General features: G+C 41.9%; 1 protein-coding gene across 1 annotated transcript in view; it reads right to left on the bottom strand.

Moving 5' to 3' along the window:
• TMEM132B (transmembrane protein 132B) overlaps window positions 1-25569 on the bottom strand; it is a 258420-nt gene that overhangs the window by 183367 nt on the left and 49484 nt on the right. Inside the window, exon 2 of the mRNA XM_040611338.1 lies at window positions 4814-5693. Coding sequence (XP_040467272.1) covers window positions 4814-5693 — 880 coding nt within the window. The remainder of the gene's footprint in view (window positions 1-4813; window positions 5694-25569) is intronic.

Raw genomic sequence — 25569 nt, 5'->3', positions numbered from 1 at the left:
TTCATATTTTACAGTTAGTCCAATGTACATTCAGAGAAAAGAGAGAAATAATGAATTTAAACGTTCATTCTGGGTTTATTAAAATCTTTGGGTAAAAACAAAATATTCCCAAGTTGCCAGTAATGCTTTAATTCCGTAATTATTTCTAAAACTGAACTAGCATTTTATTAATTTCAGAAGTGTATTTTTTCCCCTTTCTCAACAATTCTGCTGAATTTTCTCCCTAAAATGATGCTTCAGTTAATCATTTATTTCTCTCATCAGTAATAATCCTGCCATGCTTCCCCATTCATACCAGCTTGGTTACAAGCAATGAAGGCCACATGGAGCCTTCTCCTCGCACACAGCCAAGCTGCATTCCCCAGAGCCTGCATGCTCTGATTTTCTATGCATTTCCAAATCTAAAACCTTCTGTTTTCTTTCCCTTGTTTGCTCTTGGCAGCTATTGGCAGGAGACATCCTCTTAATGATCTTTTTCTGGCCTTCTAGACGACTGCTCAGACTTCTACAGATCTTTCATTATTAACGCAGAAGCCTTGTAAGTCAGTTTTAATGGCCTGTGCTATTTTTATTCCTTAGCAGGAGACATAACCTCCTCCATATGGATATATGTTTATTAATATAAATCCTTAATATAATTTTTCCTAGTGAGAATAATCAGCAAAAGCCAACCGGCATGTATTACACCTTGTACTGGTTCATCCAAAAATCAAGAAGTAATCTTTGCCCTGCAATATGTGGAGCATGGCAGAGAGGAGCGGATAATCTTTTTCCCTGAGGTTGCCTAGGCACCGAACAACAGTGAGGTTTCTTTGCACAGTCCCGCCATTCCCCTCCAGACAGAGGACCGCATCCTGACCACAGCTGCTTTCATTTTTCTAGCGTGTGATTCATTACCTGATTTCAGCCCCTTACTATTATTCCTGGAATATCTCCAATCTCTGTTTCTATTCTGATCGGGCATAAAAGGAGGATGGGTCGTTCATGTTAGGGACGTGTAACGAATGCTGACAAACCCACTTTTTGTCTGTGACTCGACAAATTGCTATTAGTGCTCAGCCTTCATTACCAGCACATCCTCACTGACGGTTTCAATGGGGAGACTTGGAAAACGGGACAAGACTCTGCCATTTATTTATAAAGTGAGTGTCCCTAGTTTCTTTCCTACAACCAAGGGGTGACTGTCCATTTATTCCATTAAACGTTTTCTTGCTGTACAAAATTACTCCCATTTTTCTTTTAAATACACCCTGTTAGTCTCAAGATGGAATTAAATAATAACATACAGCACAAAAGAAATGCAAGCCATTCCCAGTGCTATTAGATGAGATTTCCATCATTCCAGTTAAGCAAGAATTATTTTCTCCTGTCTCTTTTACAACTCCTCCATGCACATCAGGAGACTTTTGTTTAGTAAATAGCACAAAAGTTGGTGCTGCCCCTTCTTTAATCATGATTTCTATCTTTTCTCCTTTACCATGTTTCTTCTAAGTTTGTCAGTAAAGGAGGTAACAGAGATACTCCTGTGCATCAAAAGATAAAAAGTGCCTGAAAATTTGTGACACTGATGCATGTATTAGTCCTGCTGGAATCTCAAAGCTGTGCTTAATTTTTCTTTTCTTTCTTTTTTTTTTTTTTTTTTAATAGGTACCCCGTAAAAAAGTTTAACCATGACAACATAGCCCATTTCACCTATTTTTATGGTTAAACTATGTTTAGTGGCAAGCCACCTAACATAATGGGCAAAATTTATGTTCACAGATGGTAAATTTTACAGTACAGACCAGACCAGCAAGGCCACAAATTAATCTCCAGTGTCATAAGAATTTCATTGCACACATGCATAGATTATCTGTCAACAAAGTGAGCAATATGACTGATGAAAAGGGACTGGAAGTGATAGCTGGAGCTTCACATATAATGTGAAGCATCACCCTGTAAGCAACATTACTGGAAGGATGGAGGTTTAACAAGTATCTTTCAACACAGCACACTGTTGAATCAAGAAACTGTTTCCAATTGCTTTTCAGTTTCCAAGCTTGGTTAAGAATCCCAAATTTTACCAAAACGAGGAAGAACCTGCTCTTAGATGAGAACTGAATTCCGTTTTGCTAGAACAAAATCCAACATAAAATAAAATACTGCACAACACAGCATGAAATAGTAAAGAGGTGCATAAAATTGAGCATATCTGTTCTTTTGCATACTGTCAGAGCTCAAGGTTGGCATCAAACACTGTGTTGAGAATGACTTGATTTTGATCTATCATCTCATATGAGCCAGACTGCAATTCACCCCCACTACACTTATAACAGATATGATTAAAAACAATCAGTTACATTAGGCAAAAATGTATTTCCCAAGGCAAGCATTCTCTTCAGCGCATTTTTCTCTGGCTATAACACACAGAAATTCTACAGACATTAGCATTGAGCTGAAAAACAGGGAAAGTCTGTGAGGGAAACTGCATAAATTAGATGCAGGCGCTACAGTGATTGTATTTCCCTCGGCATAATTCCCTGCCTACTATGTAAACTTCAGCTGAATAATCTCTCCATGGGCCCCATGTATGTCATTTGAAATAATCATAGCAACGGTCGCTGGTGCTCTCTCCATCCTGAAGGACAGGTGAGCCATCAGCAGAATTGCATTTTGCCTCTTACTTTCAGCATTCAACTGAAGGTTAAATAAAAATACTTGCAGTATCTCTGATGAAAAGCACAATGCAAACAAAGCCAAATAAAAGACCAGACAGGCTAGACTACATAGAACCAACAGTGAATTTTCCAAGGAAGTATTTCTGGGCATGTAAAACATGCTGATATATTGCAACAGAAACACCTCCTGGCAATGAACCATTCCATACACTTTTCAAAGAAGGAAATGCCCATGGAAACCTGACTGCCTTCCCAGCAGCTTGGGAGCACAGAGATACACACTCCGTGTGTCAGGAGTGCTGCAAAGTGACTCCCACCTGACAGCTGGAGACATGTAAGTCAAAGGGGCCTGTGGAAGAAGACAAGTGTCTCAGCAGTAGCCAGGCTCTTGTAGCTCATCCTGAGGCTCCCCACTTTGGAGGGTCTCAACTCCCTCAGCTTCTGCTTCTTGAAATCCCAGGCTTGTTACTGTGTTCAGTGCTTCCAGAAACCATTTTTCTTTTTAAAGACGGCATTTCAAAACTGTCTCTGCAAGTTTTTGGTGCTTTCCTGGCCAGCAGAAATATCAAAACTCTACTCTTGCACTGCTCGTTACAAGGTAAATGTTACTGTAGAAATTCCAATGGAAAGAAAACATCCTAAACTTAGGTTGTCTCTAATACCTAGGGAATTTTATCGGTGGTGTGGCGAAGAGAACAAAAAGATGAGAATTAAGAGCTGATGTTAAATCCTTGCAGAGCCTTAGGCAAATTCCATAATCTCTCTGCTATAGCACTGAGGATCAATACACAACTGCCAAAACCTGACTGCTCCGTGAGGCTGGTCATATACTGACAATGAATACCGGCCAAAACCACATTTAACGAAAAAAACCAAACAAACAACCAGTAAAGCCAGTTAAAGGCAAGAATAAATTGGGTTTATAGGAAGACCCTTCCTGACACAAACCTTTAAAAGTTTAGTTAAACCCTATGATATTTCTCGTGCGTTTTCCCCCCTACCCTGAGTAGATGGAAGTGCTTGGGATATTGCGCACCATTTCTTTCTCTCTGCCTGTGCACTGCACTATGAACCACTTGTCCTGATTCACACAGCAATCTGGAAGTTTATTAATATGCATGTGCTACTTCACAAATGTTGAATGATTTGAAAGTGCTGCATAAGGTTTGCTGTCTGTTTTCTCAACATCTGTCCCCAAAGTGCACTTCTGTCATGTTCTGCTCCCACAGTTCTCAGATCAAAAAGTTAGAAGCAAGGCACGAATCTGTTTGGAGGTTTGCTGGTATGGGCTGCAACTTCTTCTTTCCCAAGTGTCTCACATTCTCACAGCATATGACACTTTCCAATTACCTTTTGGCCCTTTTATTCCCACAGTCTGGCTCACATTTCTCTCTGAATTTGGTCTGTATGCAGCTCTGAACCCACAGTCTGACAGCTAAGGACATAACAAATATGCAGCAGTAACCCTCGGGGTGGTTAGAAATGCCTGAATTCTCCTATTACAGGCAGATTCACAAGTAAAGGTCACCAGAAAGTCTCAAAACTTAAAACAAAAATGGGCCACACAACAAAACTTTGAGGAAGCAGGATGGGCTGTCTTATGGAAAAACCTAAGACAACTTGCAAAGTTTGGATCCAAATCTTGGCTCTGCCAAAGACTTCCTATGCAAGCTGAGGCACATCTCATTTTTTCACCTGTCCGCTCCCCTCTGTAAAATGCAACAAAATAGTTCCTCACAACATATGACCTGGGCAAGATATATCCCATGGCCTTTGTAAAGATGATAAGAAGGTTGATTAAAAGAGAGGAAGCTTCACCAAAGAAACAGAAAAACCTCCTGTGAACTGTCTAGCAAAATGGATCACAGCAGTTACCCTGGCTGACTTACAGAGGCATAATTTAAGAGGCAGAATTATGACTAGAAGCAAATAGAATTAAAACAAAAAAACAAACATTTATAGCTCGTACTTTAAAATCAATTCCCATGTTCCAAAAAATGTCATCCACACAGATAATTCAAGAGTATTTATAGTTTTCCGCAGTTGGAGAGGAAATCTCTCAGGAAAACACTGAAGATAACCAAAGAAATTACACCTGACAAATTTATCCCTATACATAGACTGTTTAGTATACAGCACTTTAAAAATTCCCTTACCTTAATACAAACTGGTCTGCTAGAGAGTCATCAGCCAGGGAAACATGAAAGGTCACAACGTCACCTTCTCTGACGGGGTTGAGTGGCAAGCGAATAACGACATTTTCATCTAGCCTCAGTGAAGACTGTCTTAATTTGTCTTGATTTGGGTAAACAATGATGCTACCAATCCTCTCCATAGCTGATAAAGCCTTGTGTTCATTATCTTGACTTGCATGGATATTGTTTTCCCATTTTGCATCCTCTGGAGAACATTCCCCATCTGCTGTATAAATCTTATAGAAGAGCTCCACAGTAATGCCTTCCAGGGAGGCTGTTTCCTCTGAAACCAGGGGTGAAGGGGAGCTGAACCAGCTAGGAGACAATTCCAGCTCTGCAACACATAATCCTAGATGACCTGTCAATCTACAGCTGGCCACAACTTCTCTGGACTCCAGGAAAGCAAACATCTTCACACAAGGCAAACTCTCTGCAGCATTATAGTCATCCCAGTCCTTCCCCGCAATATAGAATAAGGTTTGTATTTTAGGTTTGTTGGAATAGATTGAGCTGTCGATTATGTGAGATTTTAATTTCCAATTAAAAGTGAACTTATTTGTGAAACCAAAAGATGCAGAAGTCAGCATGAGATCCAAGGGAACAGCCTGTTCAACAGAAAAGGGTCCGTACGTGGCATTTAGGACAGGTGGCAGTTTGGCTTTGTATATAAAGAATGAATCCACCCTAGACTGCAAACTGGAGTTCCTCATGATATCCTGGTTGGCTTCTTTGAGGAAGAAGAAAATATCAGCGTTGCAGATGTGATAGCTCGCAGGGAGATATGTTGGCAGGTTTGAAAATCTCTGTATGCTGTCCATGATCCCTCCTCGGCTCTCCACCACTGCAGGCCAAAGATAAAAGGAAACAGAAAGACAACTCTAATGTTTGCTTAGCATGCCCCTCAGTTTTTCTCAAAAGTGACGTCTTACCGGAGATCAAGACTGTTAGCCACAATTATGAAACAATCTGACACAGGTACCATGGAATAACACTGTTGGCTCAAGGCTCATACACTGAAAACATCCCATTGCATCAGTTGTACAGCTCCCTTTCTACCTTTCCCAATCTAATATCTACTTGAAAGCCATAAAACAAGGAGGAGATTGATTGGCCAGATCCCAATCTAAGTTCTAATACTTTGTACTGGTTGGTTTTTGTTCTTCTATCCCCAGATGAAACTTAGAACTTTTTCTCACCCACATTTCAATATACATAAGAAACTGGCATATTGAATATTAGTAGGCAGTAAAATAGAACATTCTCTTTAGTCTAACATCGCTAACACACAATGAAATGGGAGGCTGCAAATCTGCATCACTCCATATCCACTTTTGCCAGTACAGCAGTTTGGAAGTTAGTGGCAAAATGATAAAAGCTTTGTGTTACTGAAACCAAAACTTTTCACACAAAAAAATACAGGGTTTGATAGAGGTCTTGGTGGGATGGATTTATAGGCAAGAGTGAACTTGAGAGGAGGAGAGAAACCCTTTACACGCAGAATGTTCACAGATGTTAGAAGAATTTTTTGGTTTAATTCCAGAGGAGAATGAAACACATTTGGAAGCCACAAAAGTTTCTCTACAACACAATGGTCAATCCTCCAGCCAGTGCTGAGCAATTTTTCCCAGGCAAGAAAAGATTCCAGAGGGAGGGAGGGATCAAACAGACATCTTTGGTTTGGACTGATCTCTAATTAATGGTGAGATATATTAAATCTGGGCTGCGATTCTACCGGAAAGAAACGGTGAGTCTTTAAAACTAACAATTCATATGCTCCAACAGAAATCCAGTGAATGCAAGCTCCTGGGACTGCCACAGAAGAAATAAACAGAAACCAAATGAATTAAAATGAAGCAGTTCCATAATGTGCAGAGATAACAAAGGAACAATGACAGATCCTAAGGTCAAAGCTCTTGTTGTCTCTCGCTGAAGCTTAGCAGTGACTTTCCTGTTTGTCAGGACTGGGGAGAGCAGATACACAATGCGACAACCACACAAACAATTACACCTGTTACAAGCCAGATGACTCAGATACTTGCAGCTACAATTTAGCACAGATAAAAGCCCTAATATTCAGGCTATCTTTTTCAGGTTGTGTATTTTTAAAGCCTACACTTAGCAAAGACAGATTCTAGGGCAAATCTCATCCATTTGACTTCGCTCCACTCTTGTCCTCGGTTGAAATTCTGCTCATTTATTTTCAATGGCTTGATATTATCTACACTCGTTTAAATGCTTCTCATTTCATCACAGTACTTCTGCCTTTGCTTTTGCTTTTAATTATGTCAAGGTATTTCTGCAGCCATTGGAATATTCTTTGTGGGAACAAGTAAATATGCAAAAACTTAGAAAAGCATTAAAAAAATCTCAGCAGGAAACAGTATCAACAGTCTCCTCTCACTACTCCACATGAGGATAGGTTCAGGGTTTCCTTTCAGCTCTACAAGCAAATGCAACTGTACAGCAGCTGCCATGCAATCACCCCACTTGGCTGTCCTCTTGTTTCTTATGCCCACACAAACATTTCAACCCATCTCCCATAACACACCAGTGCAGCCAACACCTTCCTTGAGCTGCATGCAGCCACAGATCTGGGCACCCAGCTGAAATGCAGAAATCCAGATGATGAGTAACTGTCTCCTCCCTTCCCCATGTGACCACTGACACAGGCCAGCTTGCTATGGTATCACAGCTCACACAGGGGACAACCAATTTTCTAGTGGAGAAATATGACTCTAGCCCTTCCCTTCCACAGCTCTCCATTCAGCTCTGAACAACAGGCAGCTGGTGCACTCCCTGCAGCATCCAGAAACCAGAGACCCCAGTTCTCTGTGGGAAGCCATAGGGTTAAGTAGTGATGAGCAATTCTGGAAGAAGACAGAGGTAGTCTCTCCATTCAAAAGGCTAACCAAGCTACAAGCAGTTTAAGAGGCAGGAGGCACAGGTGACAGACACCACAGAAAGCAGTAGGTGCTGTGTAGCAGAGATGGACACCACTGCCCAATAGCACTGGGCACAGGAGGCTGCATAAGGCAAGGAACCCACAGCAACCTACAACAGGGACGGAGGCAAAGAGCAGAAGCTGGTGACCACCATTTAGCAGGGGTCAGGCAATGCCCCACTACTGTTTGCTGTGCTACTCTGTGGGAGCCAAACACTTTTGTCCCACCGCTGAATAACAAAGTGCTTGAGAAACACACAGGGGGTCAAACCTCATCCTGCTTGTAGCAAGAGCAGAAGGGAAAATGGAGAAGATCAATGCCAATTCTAGCACCAAAGTCACCAAGAGATGTTTTAGCAGCTCTGTTATTGCTGCTATTTATAGAGCACCTTGACACAGCATAGTTTGCTCTTGTGCAATTGCACAACTCAGTTGTTGAAAGTGAACTTTGCTCCTGTGAAAGCCAAGACAGCAAGGAGAGGAAGGGTGTTGTTTCTTCCCCATGAAGTCAAATGCAGACAACCACCTTCCTGGATTAATTGCAGATAAATAGAACTACATTTGAAAGCAATACTTTTGAAAAGTTGCGTTCATCATAAAAATTGTGCAGTTGTATAGGTAAGCAAAGGACACACAGCAGCAAGAGTACCCTCTGATTTCTGGGGGAAGAGCTAAACTTTGCTTTCTTTGAAAACACGCCAGACTGCAGAGGAGATTTAAACACTGACATAGTTCCTGAGCCTAAAGAGGAGCCAAAACCAAGGCAAGGCTTAAATGAATTTGGTTTTATATTAGAGAACTTCCCCCCTCCTATCCTTTATGCAGATATTTCATCTCTCTCAAGCAGCAATTTACAGGAAGTTTAAGAGGTATGTTTTTCCTTTTCCTCCATTTCATTACAGTGGCAACATTCAGTGCCTCTTCTCAGAACTGGTACGAGGACTAGGGTATGAGCCTGCTGTAACTCAAACAAAATGAGACACAAATTTTGTCTGAAAGCTTATATGGGAAGCCATAAACACCAGTAGACAGGGCTGGGCTTTGTCCTAGAACCAGCCTGCAACAAAATATGATATCTGAATTTAGCAGCATTTTATGACACTGTAGGAACATCTAAAAAGAAATACTTCATATGATGGCAGGCCAACACCCCGCCTTTTTAATTTGGCACATCAGCACCATGGCATCAATCTCCTTACAGTAACAATCAGAAACAGACACATTTTCAGCTTTCTGGTGTGCAACAAGGCAATTAATAAATCACCTGCTCCTTTAATAAGCACTCCAACAAGATGAAAAGAACATGGGTTAGTCCTAATTACGTAACGAAAGAGAGCAAGAGTTGAAGAAAAGTAAATGGAGGCCAAATGAGCCCAGTGCTATCTCAAAGGCTGACACAGTGTTTCTCAGACTACCGTGGCATTGAGGGGAGACGTGTGGAAATAACACATTGTTGGATATGACATATTTAGCTTGAATTTATAAAATAACTTTTACCTTGCAACAGGTTTTCAGCAGGTGCTCTGCCCCTTTTAAAACACTATTTTGAACTAGCCAAATACCAAGAATCCTAGAGCAACAGGTCAACTTGTAAAATCTCATCACTCCCATTTTATGCCAAAACCCATCTCTCCAGAGTCAGGCAACAGCCTCATGGCCCAGTTCATCCTGCAAACTCTGAGACTGCAGATGGAAATGCCCCTCTGATGTTTGTGAAGAGCAGAGAGGAAGCCACCATGCACATAACCAACCATGTAATGCTGTGCATCAGGGAGATGCCCCTTCTGGTCCTTACTCTCACCAGCTCAGACATCAAACAAATCTTCCTTTCTGTTGTCTGGATAATTTTTTATTTAACCATAAATTTATCCATTGCTTTTGTTTTTAATCTCACTTGACCCTGGACTAATGCCACAAAAACCAGCAAAGGAGTAAGTCACATGCAAAGCCATAGCTGTAGTGACCTACACTGTTCAATAAAAATCTGCCATTCATGTAAGTCAAGATTTCATCCAAGCTACATTTCATACAATTTGATAAGCAGCAAAACAAGTATCCTACTAGAAGGTAGCGGTGACAGTGACAGGTCAGTATTAAAAAGTAATGCATCTATGTTAAGCTGTAGTAAGAGGTAAGTCTTTAAAATTCATAATTTTGCAAATAAAAAGGAAAATTACTCCTGTTGCCGCATAAATCCAATTTTGACATCTGAATCTTTCCTCTCCTTCAGCTAACTACTTAATAGCAGCCAAGTCTTCCATAAGCACTCAGTAATTCTGAAGTTGGAGGTGCATGGAGTAAGAAGGGTTTAAAATTGCAACTGTTTCAATATCCTTTTTCTCTGAAAATAAACAAGAAAGCCAACCCTGCACCTGTGGAAAAACTGTGAAAATGTTAAAACTCATATTTTCTGCAGCATCATCAGAATTGTAGTGTGAGATCATACAGACGCTCCTTTTTGTAAAAGAGGAATAATTTCAAGTAATGTGGTGCCAGTAAGTACTATGATGTTACCCATGACTCATACAGAGGCAATCAATGGCTTGTCTGTACAGGAGAAAAATCACCAGCCCTTCCCACCAGCCCTCACTAAAGACCATAAAGACCAAACTACACATGTACATTATTCCACTATAAAAATGGCCCTATTCATAATAATTATTTTGCTCTAGAAATGCAGACATTATCCTTGAATAAAAACACACTGTATCCCAGAATAGGGTGTCTACACAAGGAAAGCTATTCTGGAGCTGATAAATTATAAGAGAATAATTAATACTGGACCAGCTATGTAGGTCACTTTCTCTCATACATGCAAGGGGTAAGACCTGATGCTGTTTGGGGATCCCAGCCATAAGAGGCTGTGCAAGGTAACTTGGCCTGGCTACAGCTGGGGAAACACTGACTCTTAATCCCAGCAGCAGGAAAATGAGGAGGATGATTACAGTGTGAAATTCTGCCATGAGTTTAGACCTAATTTGAGCACTATGAGTAGGGTAAGTTTGGGCTGTGCAAGGATTTAAGCAGCCTAAATGAACACCCGCCTTGTGCTCTCCCTGACTCATTCAAAATTTAATAAAATAACCATGAAAGGAGGATGTCACTGTTTACTTCCCACATTCAGAGTCCATCCTGTGACTCATCTCCTCAGTTTTATATTAGGGAGGAAAAGGAGGAGAAAAGCCCATCATAGTTCCACTGAGGAACAGCTTCCATTTCCTACCATTCAAAAACAAGTCTTGCTCCTTCAGTACTTGAGGTAGTTATACAGTGAACTGTACTGGCACAGAAAAAAAAAAAAAACCCAACTAATAACAAACAGTCTTTTCAACTGTAACAGAAAAATTTGAAGATACAAATGACACTGCAAGAAAAAGGTAAGAAGAGCTCCCAATACTTTTTAAACATTAAAGACAGCCCAGAAGCTGTCAACATATAAAAAACTGTAGCATGAGAATAGATGATAGGATCCCTTTAAGCTTTTCTCATTCTCTCTTTTTATCCTAGTTTGACATAAGGATAGAACTTGATGTAGGACTCCCAAGCAGTTTACACTGCTTACGTTTGATCTTAATTACACATTTGTGGAGACAGATTCGCTTTGCAAAACACTGCTAGTTGAGCAGCTCGTTTTGAAAGACAAGAAAAAGGATGCCATTTAAAAAAAAAAAAGTATATTTAATCCAAACATTTAAAATTGAAGAGCTGTTAATTAACTTTTTTAGGCTTGGGACAGTATCTCACATACGTACCTTCAAATGCCTCCGTCAAACTTTTGTTACCAAGCTTCCCTGCAGCTACACGTTCTGGCCACCTTCCACAAGCCAGGCCACCTCATTTTAGATAGGTACCTATGCCCAGCACACATTCCAGCCCCGCCCCCCGCCCCCCCCCCCTTCAGTAAATCACAGAAAAGGATATCTCCAGAATTCGTTCATCCTCTCCTAGACACTTATATCTTAGGGGTGAAAAATCACCCTTGGGAGAAGCCTGTTTCTATCTGTTAACTCGACTGCTAAAGGTGGCCAGCACAGACCAGTATCCTGGAGGTTTAGATATCTATGGGCAAAGGAGTCCTGGCCCATCAGATCTGATGGCTCACTCCTCACTTAAAGCTTCTCTTCCCACACTTTATGCCTGTTTGCCCATCACTCTGCTTCCAAAAACCTTGAAAGCAGGATCTTGGCCCTCATAAATCTTTCGTCTACTAAAATACATTTTTCAGTGCAAAATTAAACCAATCATATGAATGAAACTCCTGGTCAGGCCACAAGTTCAGTAATAAACTGTATTATTGTATTCCAAAGTAAGTCAAGTGCTTTGCCTGCTTACCATTGCCAAGAAACTAAGTTGGATGTGGAAGTTTCTAAGCTGGTGCTCACTACAGTTTTTAGCTTGCGCACATTTTGCACAGTCACTCATACTGAAAGATATACATACAGCAAGGCCACATGCAGATAGTAATAAAACTGTGCTGTCTGAAAGGCTGCCTATAAATCTTATTAAAGTAATCCCTTTCCTGAACCCAGATTATTACATTCACCTTTATGGTAGAATAAAAATTAATTTTCTCAGCTATAATAAGTGTATGATAAGAAGGCATCACTTGGGACTAAATAAAGATTATAATTAACTCCTACTGAATAAATCTAAATTTAGCTTGGACTAGCAATTTGTTTTCATACATTTTCCTCTACGACTGAGTGAATAGGTACAGCAGGATTAGCATCCGATGCCAGTTCCAGCACTGCTGGCACAGAAAGAAGTGAGGCAGAGTGTAATCCAATACCCAAAAGGCTTGAAGATTAATTCAGGTTTTCTATCAGCAAAAGTTTGGAAACTGGAGAAAAACAAAAAGGCTCAAAACTGCCATTAGTCCAACAAGGAAAGCATGCGAAGTGTTGGACTCCAGAGAGAATACTGCTCGCTGCACTCCCTAAATCAGCATTATGCAAAGACAGGACCTCTGCCACAGGCTGCTGAGAGCATGTTTAGGGGAAGCATCCTCTGTGCTTGCCTGATCTTACTCTTTCCTATCAAGTATCTGCTTTTGGGTGCTATCAGGAATGGGCTGCTGGGCCAGATGGATCTGCGCTCTGACCTGGTATGGTCATTCTTAATCTGCGCTCCCTCAGAGGTGATACCTAAAACAATTGCAAAACAAGAAGACACAGCATTAAACAAGCACATGCAAGCACACAAACAAAATGGAGTAAAGCAAATGCATTAAAAAATATGCAAAGTTTACCTTTATTTTTTTACTTAATTGAAAATAAAAACCCTTATAGCAACGCTATACCCAGCAGATTAGAGATTATATTCCCCCCCCCCCCCCCCCCCCCAAATACAACAAAGCTCTACTTAAAAAAAGGTTGAGGAACTGCCTTATTAAACTTAAAAAAAGGTTGAGGAACTGCCTTATTAAGCCACTACCTCATTATTTGCCATTCTCTGGGAACATGACTGTTAACAACATTATTACTAGGAAGGAGTTGTTCAGGCTTGTTCATCAAAATAGACCACATAGTTATCCTAATCAGAGAATAGCATGCAACCCAAGCAACAAAACTACTGTGCTTCCCCCTCTGACTTTCATTCCAGGCCATGCAGACATCAGATTTGCCTGAGTAAGATTTTATCAGGTATAAAGCTATAGCTGAACCTTTATCATTACAGCAGAATGGCTCTCCAAGTGGATATGTTTATTTCCAAAGACTGAAGTTCTTTTAGCTTAAAGGTGACACAAAAAAAAAATAAAATTTAGGATGAAATAACAGTATATATGTAATGCACTACACTATAACAACTGAAGTTCACCTCTCATGAGGGTTTAACTTTCCTAGACAGGACATGCTTCTGCAGCCCCAGCAGCATCATTCCTTTTTGAGAACTACCAGACGTGAGAACAATTCCTGCCCAAATATGAAATTGCTCAAAATTATGCTGTCCAAACCTGAAGAGTGCAAATTCCTCCTGAATCATCAACACTGGCTGTTATAGTTAAACTTGTCACAGTTTCTAAGCCAAAGATTCAGCATCTCTATAGATTATAAAGTAGAAATTTTATTCCACCAGGGAAAAGAGATCCTCCAAATGCTACCATCATGTCAAGGCCTGGAAAGGCCTGAGATACAGGACATTAAACCTGTGACATCTGTAACCATAAGAAGGCTATTTCAGGTAAGTTTTAGAGGTTTTTATTGCTCCCTCTGAACTCTGTACAGTGGGAAACATGGTAACTAAGGCACTTGGGTTTATGGGCTGGAGTAATAGAAAAAATAGTCACAATAAAAAAAATTTTAAAACTCTCTAAACATCCCTAAAACAGCTTTTCTTGAAACATACTGGGATGGTTTCACCATCTGTGAGTAATGTGCCCATCGCCATATCCCATAAAATCTTTATGTCATCACGTATTCTATTTATTCATCGCGGCCTCACACTCACACACATGCTTCTGGCCGAAGCCTTCATTGTTAAAAACATTTATTCAAACATGTCTGGTAGAAAAAGCTAGCTGTTACATAAAATACATTCCTGTAGTACTACCTAGATGTTGTGCAGAAGCACTATGTGGTCCCACCCACAGACTGCACAAAGCTTAGGGTAACGGTGCTCCTAAGACAGGTATTCATGGCCTCCCAAGGGCAGTGAGTCCATGGCCAAATCTCTTGGGTGTAAAATAGTCCTTCCATTGAGGAGAAGGGGATGATTCCAATGGGTGAGGGACACACAACAAATGCTGAGGGCGAACCTATAAAGAAAAAGCATGAGCCTGAAGAAAGTATGGGGACACCGAACACTTCCTCTCCAAAAACCAAGCACAAATGAGATGAGACATTCACAGGGTTTCCCCTTCAAGTCTCCATCAGCCATCTCCAGCTCCCGCCTCCTCTGACAAAGGTGATACAGATATTTGCAGAACTGCAGTTTTCTAGCCCAGACTAATTCCCTGAGTGCTAGAAGAGAGTTTTCCCCCATATCACACTCAGCACAGCCAAGGCCACCTCAGTGCAACAACTGACAAAGCTGCTTTAACTGCCCAAGCCTCAGTGCAGGGAGGGTGCTCAAGAGAGGAAATCCTCCATGGAGTTCTCTCATTTAATGTCACTGTTGCAATTGCTCAGGTTGCTCTGCTGGGCTGATCACTGGCCTAACTTGCCATTTTAGTTTCAAACAGGGGTGTTGATATGGTGGTTAAAAGTCACAGGCTGCTCTTGGCGAGTTTCTCTGCATCTCGCATACAACAGCAATGGGGAAATTGTCCTGCCAGTTACAATTAGAGGCATCAGAACAGTGGCTAAAGGTCATGAATTCATCAGCTGAAGGAACTGAATGACAGAGCCACTCCTGCAAGCTAAACTGAAGTTTAAAACCACCTGATTAACCAAGGAGGGTTTCTGTTCTGGTTACCTGGAGAGGAGAGATGACTGCTAAAGCTGTGCAAACACACAGAAAGGTTCTGCATGACCTGCTGCTTGGTGTACAGAAACCCATAAACACAAACCATGAACACCACTGCCTGCCCCATGGTGCTCCCCCTGGCGTACACAGCATTAGGATTTCCTAAAACCTCCTTCTCCCTTCCAGTGTCCCCTCAGTTCTTCTTGGCCAGAGGTGGACATTGCTAAAACCAACGCTGAAAACCAGGGCACCAACAACTCAGGAAGGGTGATTTGCACACACAGGCAGCACATCTTTGCTGTGGGGGGAAGTGAGAGGCACAGCCACCCCGGGTGAAGCTAAGCCAGGTCACAGTCCCAGAGGCTACAGCAGGGCTGCTGGACCACTTGCCCAGCTCCCCACCACATGGCGCTGGTCCTGGCACTGCTCCTTGCTCTAGTGGAGAGTTGGTGCTTCCAGCTGCCAGCACTGCAAACCCCTGTGCACCCCTCCTGGCACTTAATAAATACGGTTTGTCACAGCTACTGGAGGTTCTCATTGCTAAAGTGGAGGTTAGGAGAGGGCTCCCTACTATCGTTATCCAAAGCAAAACTCATTTTCCCTCAGTGATATTTCAGAAACAACAGAAAACGAGTATGTGTATGGGAGTGTGTGGATATATTCTCCAAACAACAGAAAGGCCTTACAAGGCAAACACATTCACTAAAGGCACCAGGTGATTGCAAAAGTAAATGTCTTAAATATATGCTCTAAACTATTAGCCAACTGTGAAATATTTGTATTCAGTGTCAAAACATCTATGTCACACAAAGCCAAGAGACTGACAGGAGAAAGGCCAGGATTTATGTTAGCTGGGGTCCATCTGTCATGGAGATAGGAAAGGTAAGAGAGTCCTTTTATTAAAATCATTCTCCCGCTGCAGATATTGATCTAAGCAGCTATGGTTGAATAGCAAAGTGCATCCCCATCTCTCAACAATGTTACTCACTGATACAGCCGTAAAGGACTGGGGTAAATGCCCTCACGACCCCACCAAATGGTGCCCCAAAAGGGTGGGACAGGGAACAAAGGGACAACAGTATAAAGAGCATCCCATGATGCCATGGTACAGCTGCCTTCCAGGAACCAGAAAGTCACTCTCAACTCCACTTCCCAGATTCTCAGGAAGCCTGCTTTGCTCTGCAAATCACTAACACAGGTTGCCGTTACTCCCAGATTGAGTTCACCATTAAAACAATACAGAGAAACACAGTGCTGAATTCATTGCTTGCCTTCCCATTTTAAGGAGCAAATGCCATTTCATAAGGATCCTTCCCTAAATCTGCTTCAGCATTTTCAGTTCTTCCTCTAAGCAGTAATACCAACAACTTCTGCCCCAGTTTGGGCTGATCCCTCCTTGGCAGTTCTCCCTTGGCTCCTGGAGGCCCCAGATCTTGGCTGTGTTTCTCTTTGCAAACCCCAGCTTGCAACCACAGTCAATGGCTTCGAGTATTACACCTAAAGATGAACTGAAGCAAAGTAACTTGAAGTTCTGTATACTATAGACTTTCTACATTCCTGCATCCACACGTTACACAGGTACATCATTTTGTAGCACTTCTGATTCTCCCCACAGAAGCCTCTGCCTTCAGTGATACTGAAAAAATCCTTGCATGACCCAGAAATTACAGGATATTAAACTGCTGTCAGCAGATTTTCCAAAGGCATTGTCAGAAAGAGGTAAGGTTGGTCCAAAGCCTTTCTCCAGAGCAATGGGCTTTCACTGGATTCTCCATCCTGTTGTTTTGAAGCTCCTGGAGGAAACAAGCTCCAAACCGATGGGCCTGAACAGCTGCAGGAAACCACAAAAGCAGCTTACAATAAAACCCCTGTAAAGTTATTAAGAACACAGATATGTCTTGAATGCACAGAAAATCCTCTGTCTTACGAGCACTCATCCATATCCCACTGTGACTGTAATCCCAGGAAAAGCATACGCCATGCACAGCCCCACTGGGGGACCATGATAAAACAAAACAGGATGCAGAGACACGTAAAGCAAAATCTTGTGCCCAGTGCCAGCCCCACAGCTCTGCTTGAGCACTGGGATCAGTTCTCATTTCACTCCCCCTTACTGTTGGATTTCTCACCTGGATCACGACCCTGACTACACATGCAGATTTTGGGGACCATTAGTAATGCAGATAGTTAAATTTCTGGTTAAATCTTGCAGTGTTTAGGTCTGTGGAAAGAAGTCGGCTCTCAATTAGGTTTCCCCACTGAACTCCAGAGTTGCAAGCTGTTGCCTGCAGCAAGATTTGTGGTCCCACCCTGCAAAACATGCAGGCATATGTATCATTTCAGGCCTGTGTGCAGTCTCACTATGCCAGGGAGTTTTCCCACTGGGAAATTTAGGCACAAGCTACAAAGTTTCAGGACAGAGACCTGCGAGGCCACACAGCCGTTTAGCTGCTTCAGAAGAAGTTCCATGGCTTTACAGATTCACCACTATTAGTTCAGAGATACCCACACCTTTTTTCTCTGAACTCAATCTTCAACCTGCACTTTGCATTGCTCTCACAAGCAACCAATATTACACTAACAGACTCCCAAAGCAATATGTGTTCCGACTCTCACAGGAGCAACCACACAGCCCTAGCTCTGCAGTTCAAACATCATTAAGTTATCAATTTATATATGCCTCTCAAGCAGCACAGGAAAACATGAATCCTTCCTTCCTAATGACAGCTCTTCTCCCCTCGCTTCCCCGCCCACCCCCAATACCCAGAACAAAAGTTTCTGTTGTCTCTCAGATTCCTTTACTTAATTCAACATTTTATTTTTGGAATGACAACAGCCTCGAGCAACTCCATTAATTTGTTATGGAGTAAAAGAGCTTCGCATTCCTAAGGTGATTGCTGACCTCCTCTCCTGCTCCCTTGCTTATTGAAACAGTCCTGCTCAAGCACATCCCAGTTATCAGAACAAAGCATAATTTTTCACGCTCGAATGCATTATTTTACGTTATGAATACATATTTGACATATTTTACAAATTCATGGCAAACACTGTCAGAACGGACAAAATAACCACCCCTCAGTACTGCTTTTCTCTTAACTACAATGATCAAAGGCTGCAGCTTGTCATTCACACGTGAAGAACATCTCCTCTTGGGGAAAGAAGGAGCCTGCAGCCTCAGCCAGGACTTCTTGGGTGTTTGTTTCTCTATCTGCTGCCGATTAGCAATTTAGAGTTCAATTTTCTAAGCACAAGGAAAATTCCCAATAGCTCTGGAGGAGGCAGTTCAAGGAGATCTTGTCAAAATATTGGTGTATAAAGAAAGTGAAACCTTATTATGGCTTTCATACTGCGATGCACCAAAGACTGTTATCTTGCTCACAGACAATTATTAACTTATAGGCAAAGAATAAAAACTCTCAAGCAAAAAACAAAGTTGGATGAGGTCATACTTGCTGTGTGGTTCACTTCTGTTGATACATTAAGGTAATACAAGATAACGAGCATTAGCTGACAGCATTTTCAAGCTCTTCAAGAGTCAAGAGAAGTGAATTCGATCAGATATGAGATTGACTAAGATGACAAAAAGATTAATCTAATTCTTTTCTTAATGAAAGGGCAATTATAAAATTGAGGAAGAGTTGCAGGACATCACTATCATAGCCCAACATAGCATACTATTTAGGAAACTCCAGATCGTCAACATGATTAGTTTAGGCCAGTGCCTTGACCACAGTAGAAACTGTTCACCTAGCAGGACAAACTACCACAAAGGTGTGAATTGGGTGCAAGCTAATTTACAGTGGTGTTTCCTGACCAATCTGCCCTATTACCTCTGAATTGAAACAATTCACTGATAGCAATCTGTAGCAGCTTGGGAAGAGGACTGAGGGAACTGGAAAGTCTGGGAACAACCTTTCCACGTCAGGAGTGTTTATACACAGGGTTAGGTTGTAGTAGTAGTTGTCAGCTATTTCAAGGAAAATGAATCATTTAAGAAATAGAAAGGAAATTTGGACTGCTAATAATTCAGTGCAGAGGTTAAAAATACAAACAGCTGCCCCCTGCTCCTGTGGGCCACTTCTTACATTAACACAAGTCTGCAGGCCCAGTGTCTGGCTGGAATAGGACCCCGTAAATCCAGTGTGACCTCATGAACCCCAGACTCATCTATGCGCCTCTGAATGCAGAGCCTGTCCTGCTCCTGCCAAAGGCACAGCATCGCTCCCACCCTAAACCCTGTAAACTCACACCTGCACCTGCCTCAGCTCACCAGAGAGCGAGCCTTGGGTTTTACACATGTACGACTGACAGCAGCCATGCATGGGCATGGACCAGCATTTGCGCATGCTGAGGGTGAAGCTCTGCACAGCTCAATGTCAGCATTTACCTGTTTGAAGCTGCCATAATGGACAGTGAGAGGGAACAGCAAAAAAGCTGTGTTCACCTTCTGTTTAGTGGCATGTCCTATAAACCTCTGTGTGCAAACATCGCAACTGCAGTTCAAGTTTGAGTCAATTCAAGCTCAAGTCATATCTTATTATATTTAGTCCTGCTCACTACTCATAGCCTAGAGAATAAAATTCTGCAGAAACTCAGCATACAGGTCACTTTAGCACTCTGCTTCGTCTGGCATTTGTAACTAGAGCCAAGCACATAATTCACATTGCATAATTTATCCACAGGATTTAGCCCATGGAACACCCAAAGCAGATACCAAATTCTTATTTTTTAGACAATTCAGTCAACTTCTCTGCTTCTTCTGAACTCTGCAAAAAGATTATGAACCCCTGGATATATTCTTCCAGAGCTTGAGCTCTTAGCTATCTCTGATCAGTCAGATTAATTCACCTCTTTTTCCATCTTCTACCTTCAACTATTCTTGTTTCCTGAGTGGACGAAAATGTGCGCAAGCACTAAATCTCAAACATGCTATTCTAACATTTGGATTCCATTATCCTAGAGATAACATATAATCCTATAACGATACGTAATAAATTAACATTTAATCTCATATCAAAGAGTTCAAAGGGATCCTAGCCAGCTGGTGCTAAAATAAGCATTTGCTAGAGGCTGCAAGAGTGGAAGCCGAAGATGAGAAGCGAGTGAGATCTAAGCTGCTCTGACACTTTGGCTTGGCAAGACTGGTTGGCAAGGAAAGGATCAAATAAACCCCTGACATGAAGGGGACCACCTTCAAAATCAACCCACCTCTGCCCTTTCACTGTGAATGTAATCCTTGCAGTCCATCCAGTGTGGAGGAAGGGAAGACTTCTCACCTCAGAGCTAACAAGTAGGGAAGGTCATTGTCATACAGTGCTGCACAGAGGACTTAATTCGGTGCTTGATTTGTCCCCCATTTGTCAAGGTGCAGAGATCCGATGAAGCTAGAGACAAGCATCCAGCTCAGGGTGAGCTCTCTCCAGCTGCAGAGATCCATAGCCACCTGCTTTTTTTCCGCCCTGACCCTACTTTATGCACATGCAGAACTGATGAAAGGAAGTACAGTTTCAACACAGAGAAACCAAAAATCTTTGTCATTTTGTTCCCCTTTCGAATATCTTCACACATAGTGCTAACACACTGACCGCTGTACAATCTTCATTAATAAAAACAGCTATTAATAAAGTTTTCTCCATAGAGGCTTCCTTAATAAATGCACATAGTGAGTCTGGTAAGGATCATTCATTTCTCTTGAAGACAGGCACAATTAAAAGCCCCCAGCAGGAAGACACAGCTTCCCGAGCTGCACGAAGCAGAAAAGATCACCAAGGGCTGCTCACCGAAAGAGCAGAGAGAAATGCCTGACTTGCCAACGTCCCTCTGAATTCTACCAAGCCGAGATATCACTGTTAGGGTAAGGGAATAAGGGTTGTCTTTATCTTCCCACACACTCCGTGTGCAACCTCTGTTGTCCCAGCTACGTCCTATGGCATGGTCCATTTTTTTGGAAACTTGCAGACCCAGCACTTAATCTTTGTTCAGGGGCAGCAGCAGCAAAAAAAAACCACTGACATCAGTCAGATTCAGGACCTTTCTCTGAATCCGAAGACACACTTCATTGCTCCATCTCAGACTGAAATACACTTTAAAAAAAAACAAAACAAAAAAACAACCACAACAAAAAACTGTCAGGTAGCCAAGAAAGCTATGAATCCATCACTGACACAGACAGTATTTTAAAAAAATACTGCCAAACTTCTTTGCTAGTTTTCAGTGAAGACATATCAACCTTACTGCCAAATTAGCTAGAAAGTAAAGGCAGTTAAAAAAACATCAAGAAAAAGGAAAGAGAGAAACTTAGGATAGCCAATAAAAATATACAGCTAGCTGAATTTCACAACTCCGGACACTGACCACACTTCTGTATCTGAAGAAAACTTAATAAATAAAAATAACAAAAAAATCTGAATTTTTATGGAGTTATCTTTGCTCTAGCACATCACACACATTTCTATTACCCTTTCTCGATTAGCCAAATGAAGATCAATGTATCTATAAAACTCAATGACATGTTAATGCAAACCTTAAAAAAGATAAATGCCTTTTATCTCAGTCTTAGGAAAACCTAATAAAGAATTAACAGTCCATGAAGCCATGGAATTTCACTCAAGGCTTTACTTTATGCCAGGACTTCCTACTCCATTAATTTTTAATGGACAGGTTTCCCCAGGCTTTGGGACATGTTGGTACAATTGTACATTGTCATTAAAATTGCTCCTATATTTTCCTCCGGAGCTGGGATAGGAACCTCGTTGTAGTATGTGGACCTACAATATAGACAACACCCACAACAGATCAAAAACATAAATCTGGAGCAACTGTTAAGATAAATAAAGATGCAAAAAATGGCAGACAAATATTATTTTTTATAATAATCTGACAATTAATGAATTCATGAGCTAAAACTTTCACCGCAAGATGAGCGCTTTGGTTCAGAGCTCATTTTTAACATCAGCATTTCAAATTTATATCAGGAGCAACAGCCAGGAATCTACTAACACAACACTAGATGCTGAATCTTTAAAGCGGTGCAGTCAAATATTAGTCTATGATTTCATTCAAGATTGGTTTTTGGAACTAACAAGCCTTCAGTGACTGCCATGGGCCATGCTAGGAGGCTGGTACCCATAAAGCCAGATACTCCCAGACTCAGTGGGAAATGTCTCACTCAAGTTCCCAGCTGTATTTATTTCTACTGACAAACACACGGCAGCAAGACCAGAAATTTTAGATGCCAGTACTTAAAAAACAAACTAAATCCAATACTTCTGCACAGATTTAAAAGTTGCTTGCTCTCAAAAGGGCCTGAATATCTGCAGCCTCCCCTTATGTTAAAGGAAATAACGATGCTTCCCACTTCTGCTAATCAGAGTGGGCTTGACTTGGATGCTAACAAAAGGGCCCACTCCTTCTAGACACCCGTGGGTGAAGACTGAGGCCATGGTGCCCAACAGCAGCAGGATGCTCTTCTAGGGGGAATGTGCCAATAGCAAGAGAGGCACAACACAGAGCCTGAGCTCATACATTCTTCAAGACTGACAGGTTTGGGCTTGTGAATCAGCACAGGGAGAAAAGAGACAGCAGGGAAGAGTGTCCTGAGGAAAAGCAGGAGGCAACAGTCCAGGAGAGAGTGATGGAAAGAGCAGTGAGCAAAGACGAGGTGGCAGGAGCAGGAATGAAGCTCGACTGTACAAAGATTGAAAATGCTATTTCTGTTAAAAAAAATAAAAAATAAAAATCATCAATCATTGGTCCAAAAAACTAAAAGCTACTTTAAAGCCTTTCCCTCCTGCCTGGGATGAAGATGCCCTGCCCTCAACCCACCTGGGTCAGGTAGGGAGAAAGGCTTTCCTCCTCATAGGTCCCACCAGTACAGCATCTTTCCCTGGAGTTAAAGCTCCTCAGACACTGCCAGTGTTGAGCACTATTTGCACCAGTTTACCTGTGACCATCTGCACCTCCCTTTCCACCTCTGCTTCTCCTCCTGCTTTAGGAGAACAGTTGCTTCTCCCAGGCACTCTGAGATTAATTATTCTTGGTTCCTTTCCTGCACATTGCCTTGATCTGGAAAATTTATTTAGATAACTTCTCAGGCAGCATATTTATCTGCTGGCCTCAACATCTGCCTGAGCATAAAAATCAACACCTGACTGATGACAAACATCATGCTAGTTTGGTGGAGACGGTCCTCTGCAAACTTTACCACCCTTATTCTGATAGATGGGGACCTTTGGGCAAGAAGTCTGAGTTTCCTCCCTGCTTTCCACTTGAGGCACAAGCACAGGTCTTGGCCAGAGTGAGAAACCAGGAATGGGACAAGAGAAGGAGAGGACACCCTTTCTGATCAGTAAACAGGGACAATGCTGTGTTCAGCCCTGAAGAACATCCACTGCCTGATGCCTACCACTGCTCTGCCAGTCAGATGCATCAGCAAAGGGATAAGACACAAAGACTTAATTCAGACAAGAAGAAAGAACACCAAACACACCAGGTAAGGAAATCCACACCAAGACCCTCATTTCTACGGTCCCACCCTGAGCAGCCCCTGAGGACATGCAGGCACCCTCACCCACACAGTCTCATCTCTGCATTTCAGCTGAGGGTAAGGAGTTGAATGACTCAGTTGTCCTGTTGTGAGAATATGGAAACAAAGCTTAAGTACTGAGCCACAGGCATTTCTGGCTCTACTTATAAACACTAGATATGGAATAACAGCTCTGGATGCATCCTGCACTGCAAATCCATTTGTTGGCAAAAAAACCCTTTTTTTGCCATCTTTACTCATCCAGCATCTCATACACATCAAGTACATTTGGATTACCAAGGTGGGATGCTAAATTAATCAACAGGAAGCACCGCCTCCCAAAGGCAGCCTATTCTAGATCTATTCCTGGCGAATCTTCAAGGAATGCTCTGCCACTCTTACTCACACAGAAAATCTGTAAGAACCACAAACTGAAGAAAATACTGCTCTGTGCAGTGGGGTTCAGGCCAGCATCCTTTGCTGCCTGACATGGAAAATTCCATCACTAGACCCCAAAATCTGCCAAAAGTCTCTTTGGAGAACCATTACTTTTAAGAAATCTCTATAAAAGCCTGCTGCAAGCTTCAAAAAAGTAAAGGGTAGGAAAATAAAGACTTAGTTAATGAAAAGCAAAAATCCTAGCCCTCACCTTTCAAAAACACCTTTTTAACCTCAGTATCTCCACTGAATTTTAGATGAAACTTAGAACCAAATATTTACAGGCACCAGACTATAAGTGAACCTCCCTTTTGATATCACCCTCTGAGCCTTCAGTTCAAGGCTGGGTGAGACAGAAACATGAAGACAGAGGGTGAATTAGCTCAAGAGGGGGAGCTTGTCAATCAAAGCTGCTAATGCAAGACCACAACAAAACTCTAGTTTAACCTCAGCAGTGACCACCCGTGGCACTTTGACTGTTGTCAGCAACCTGCTTTGAAGAACAAGGGTTGTGCAGAAGTCTTTCCAAAGCTCAGCAAGGAAAAATGCACCTGTCTGCTAGGCATCCATCAAGGCTTCCCAAAGCCTGCAACCAACTGAATTCTCAACAAATTCCAAGTAAGTTATGGAGGAGAAAAAGTACAGTATAAAGGATTAATCCAGATACAGGCTCCACAATGCTCTCCTATGTGCCTGGCACATCATTTCTCAAAAAAACAGAGCACTTCTTACATAACCACATCTGATTAGGGCACAAGGTTGCATATGGAGAGATCCTGTGTTTTCCCTCACTCCAAACTCCAAGGACACCAGGCTGTTGAACACACTCTGAGAGGCCCTACCGCATGGTTGAGAAAGCATCAGATTTAAAGCAACTCCACCCAGGAATCCAAGGTCCACATGCCAGGGAGCTGCCCAGCATGCATCCACAGAAACTACAGGTTCTATGAGGGAAGGGATGATCGCCCAGAAGAGGTAACAGTCTTCCTCTTCTTCTTGGCTCATGTCTAGATTGATTGTGTTTTGACTCTTCACACCAGGAGGGGTGCAATGTTTAACTGGACCCTTGACATTGACTGCAAGTAGGTTTTGTCTCAACCAGTTTATTTACACTTGTACAGCCCCAGAACTCACCCTGTTTTCCTATAATACTAGTGTCTTACAAGCCTGTTGTCTGAAGACAAGTAAGTGCAGTATTGGCAAGAAAGTATCATATTTTAAACAGAACGTGTTTGCAGTTTTCTTCAGGAGTATTAGTTTTCTGAAATGCAGTATATTTATTCATGCAGTTAATTGGATAGATTGTAGTAAACCCAAAAATATCTATTCCTTCTCTTAAGTGTAGGAGTAAAAAGGAAAAATACAGTTTTAACTGGTCAGCAGCTTTACCTTACTCTTTCCTGAACATTT

This window comes from Falco naumanni, chromosome 1 (genome assembly GCF_017639655.2).
Source record: "Falco naumanni isolate bFalNau1 chromosome 1, bFalNau1.pat, whole genome shotgun sequence".
Taxonomy (NCBI): domain Eukaryota; kingdom Metazoa; phylum Chordata; class Aves; order Falconiformes; family Falconidae; genus Falco; species Falco naumanni.
Note: the sequence above shows the minus strand (reverse complement) of the source record. Positions and strands in the feature narration are given on the sequence as shown.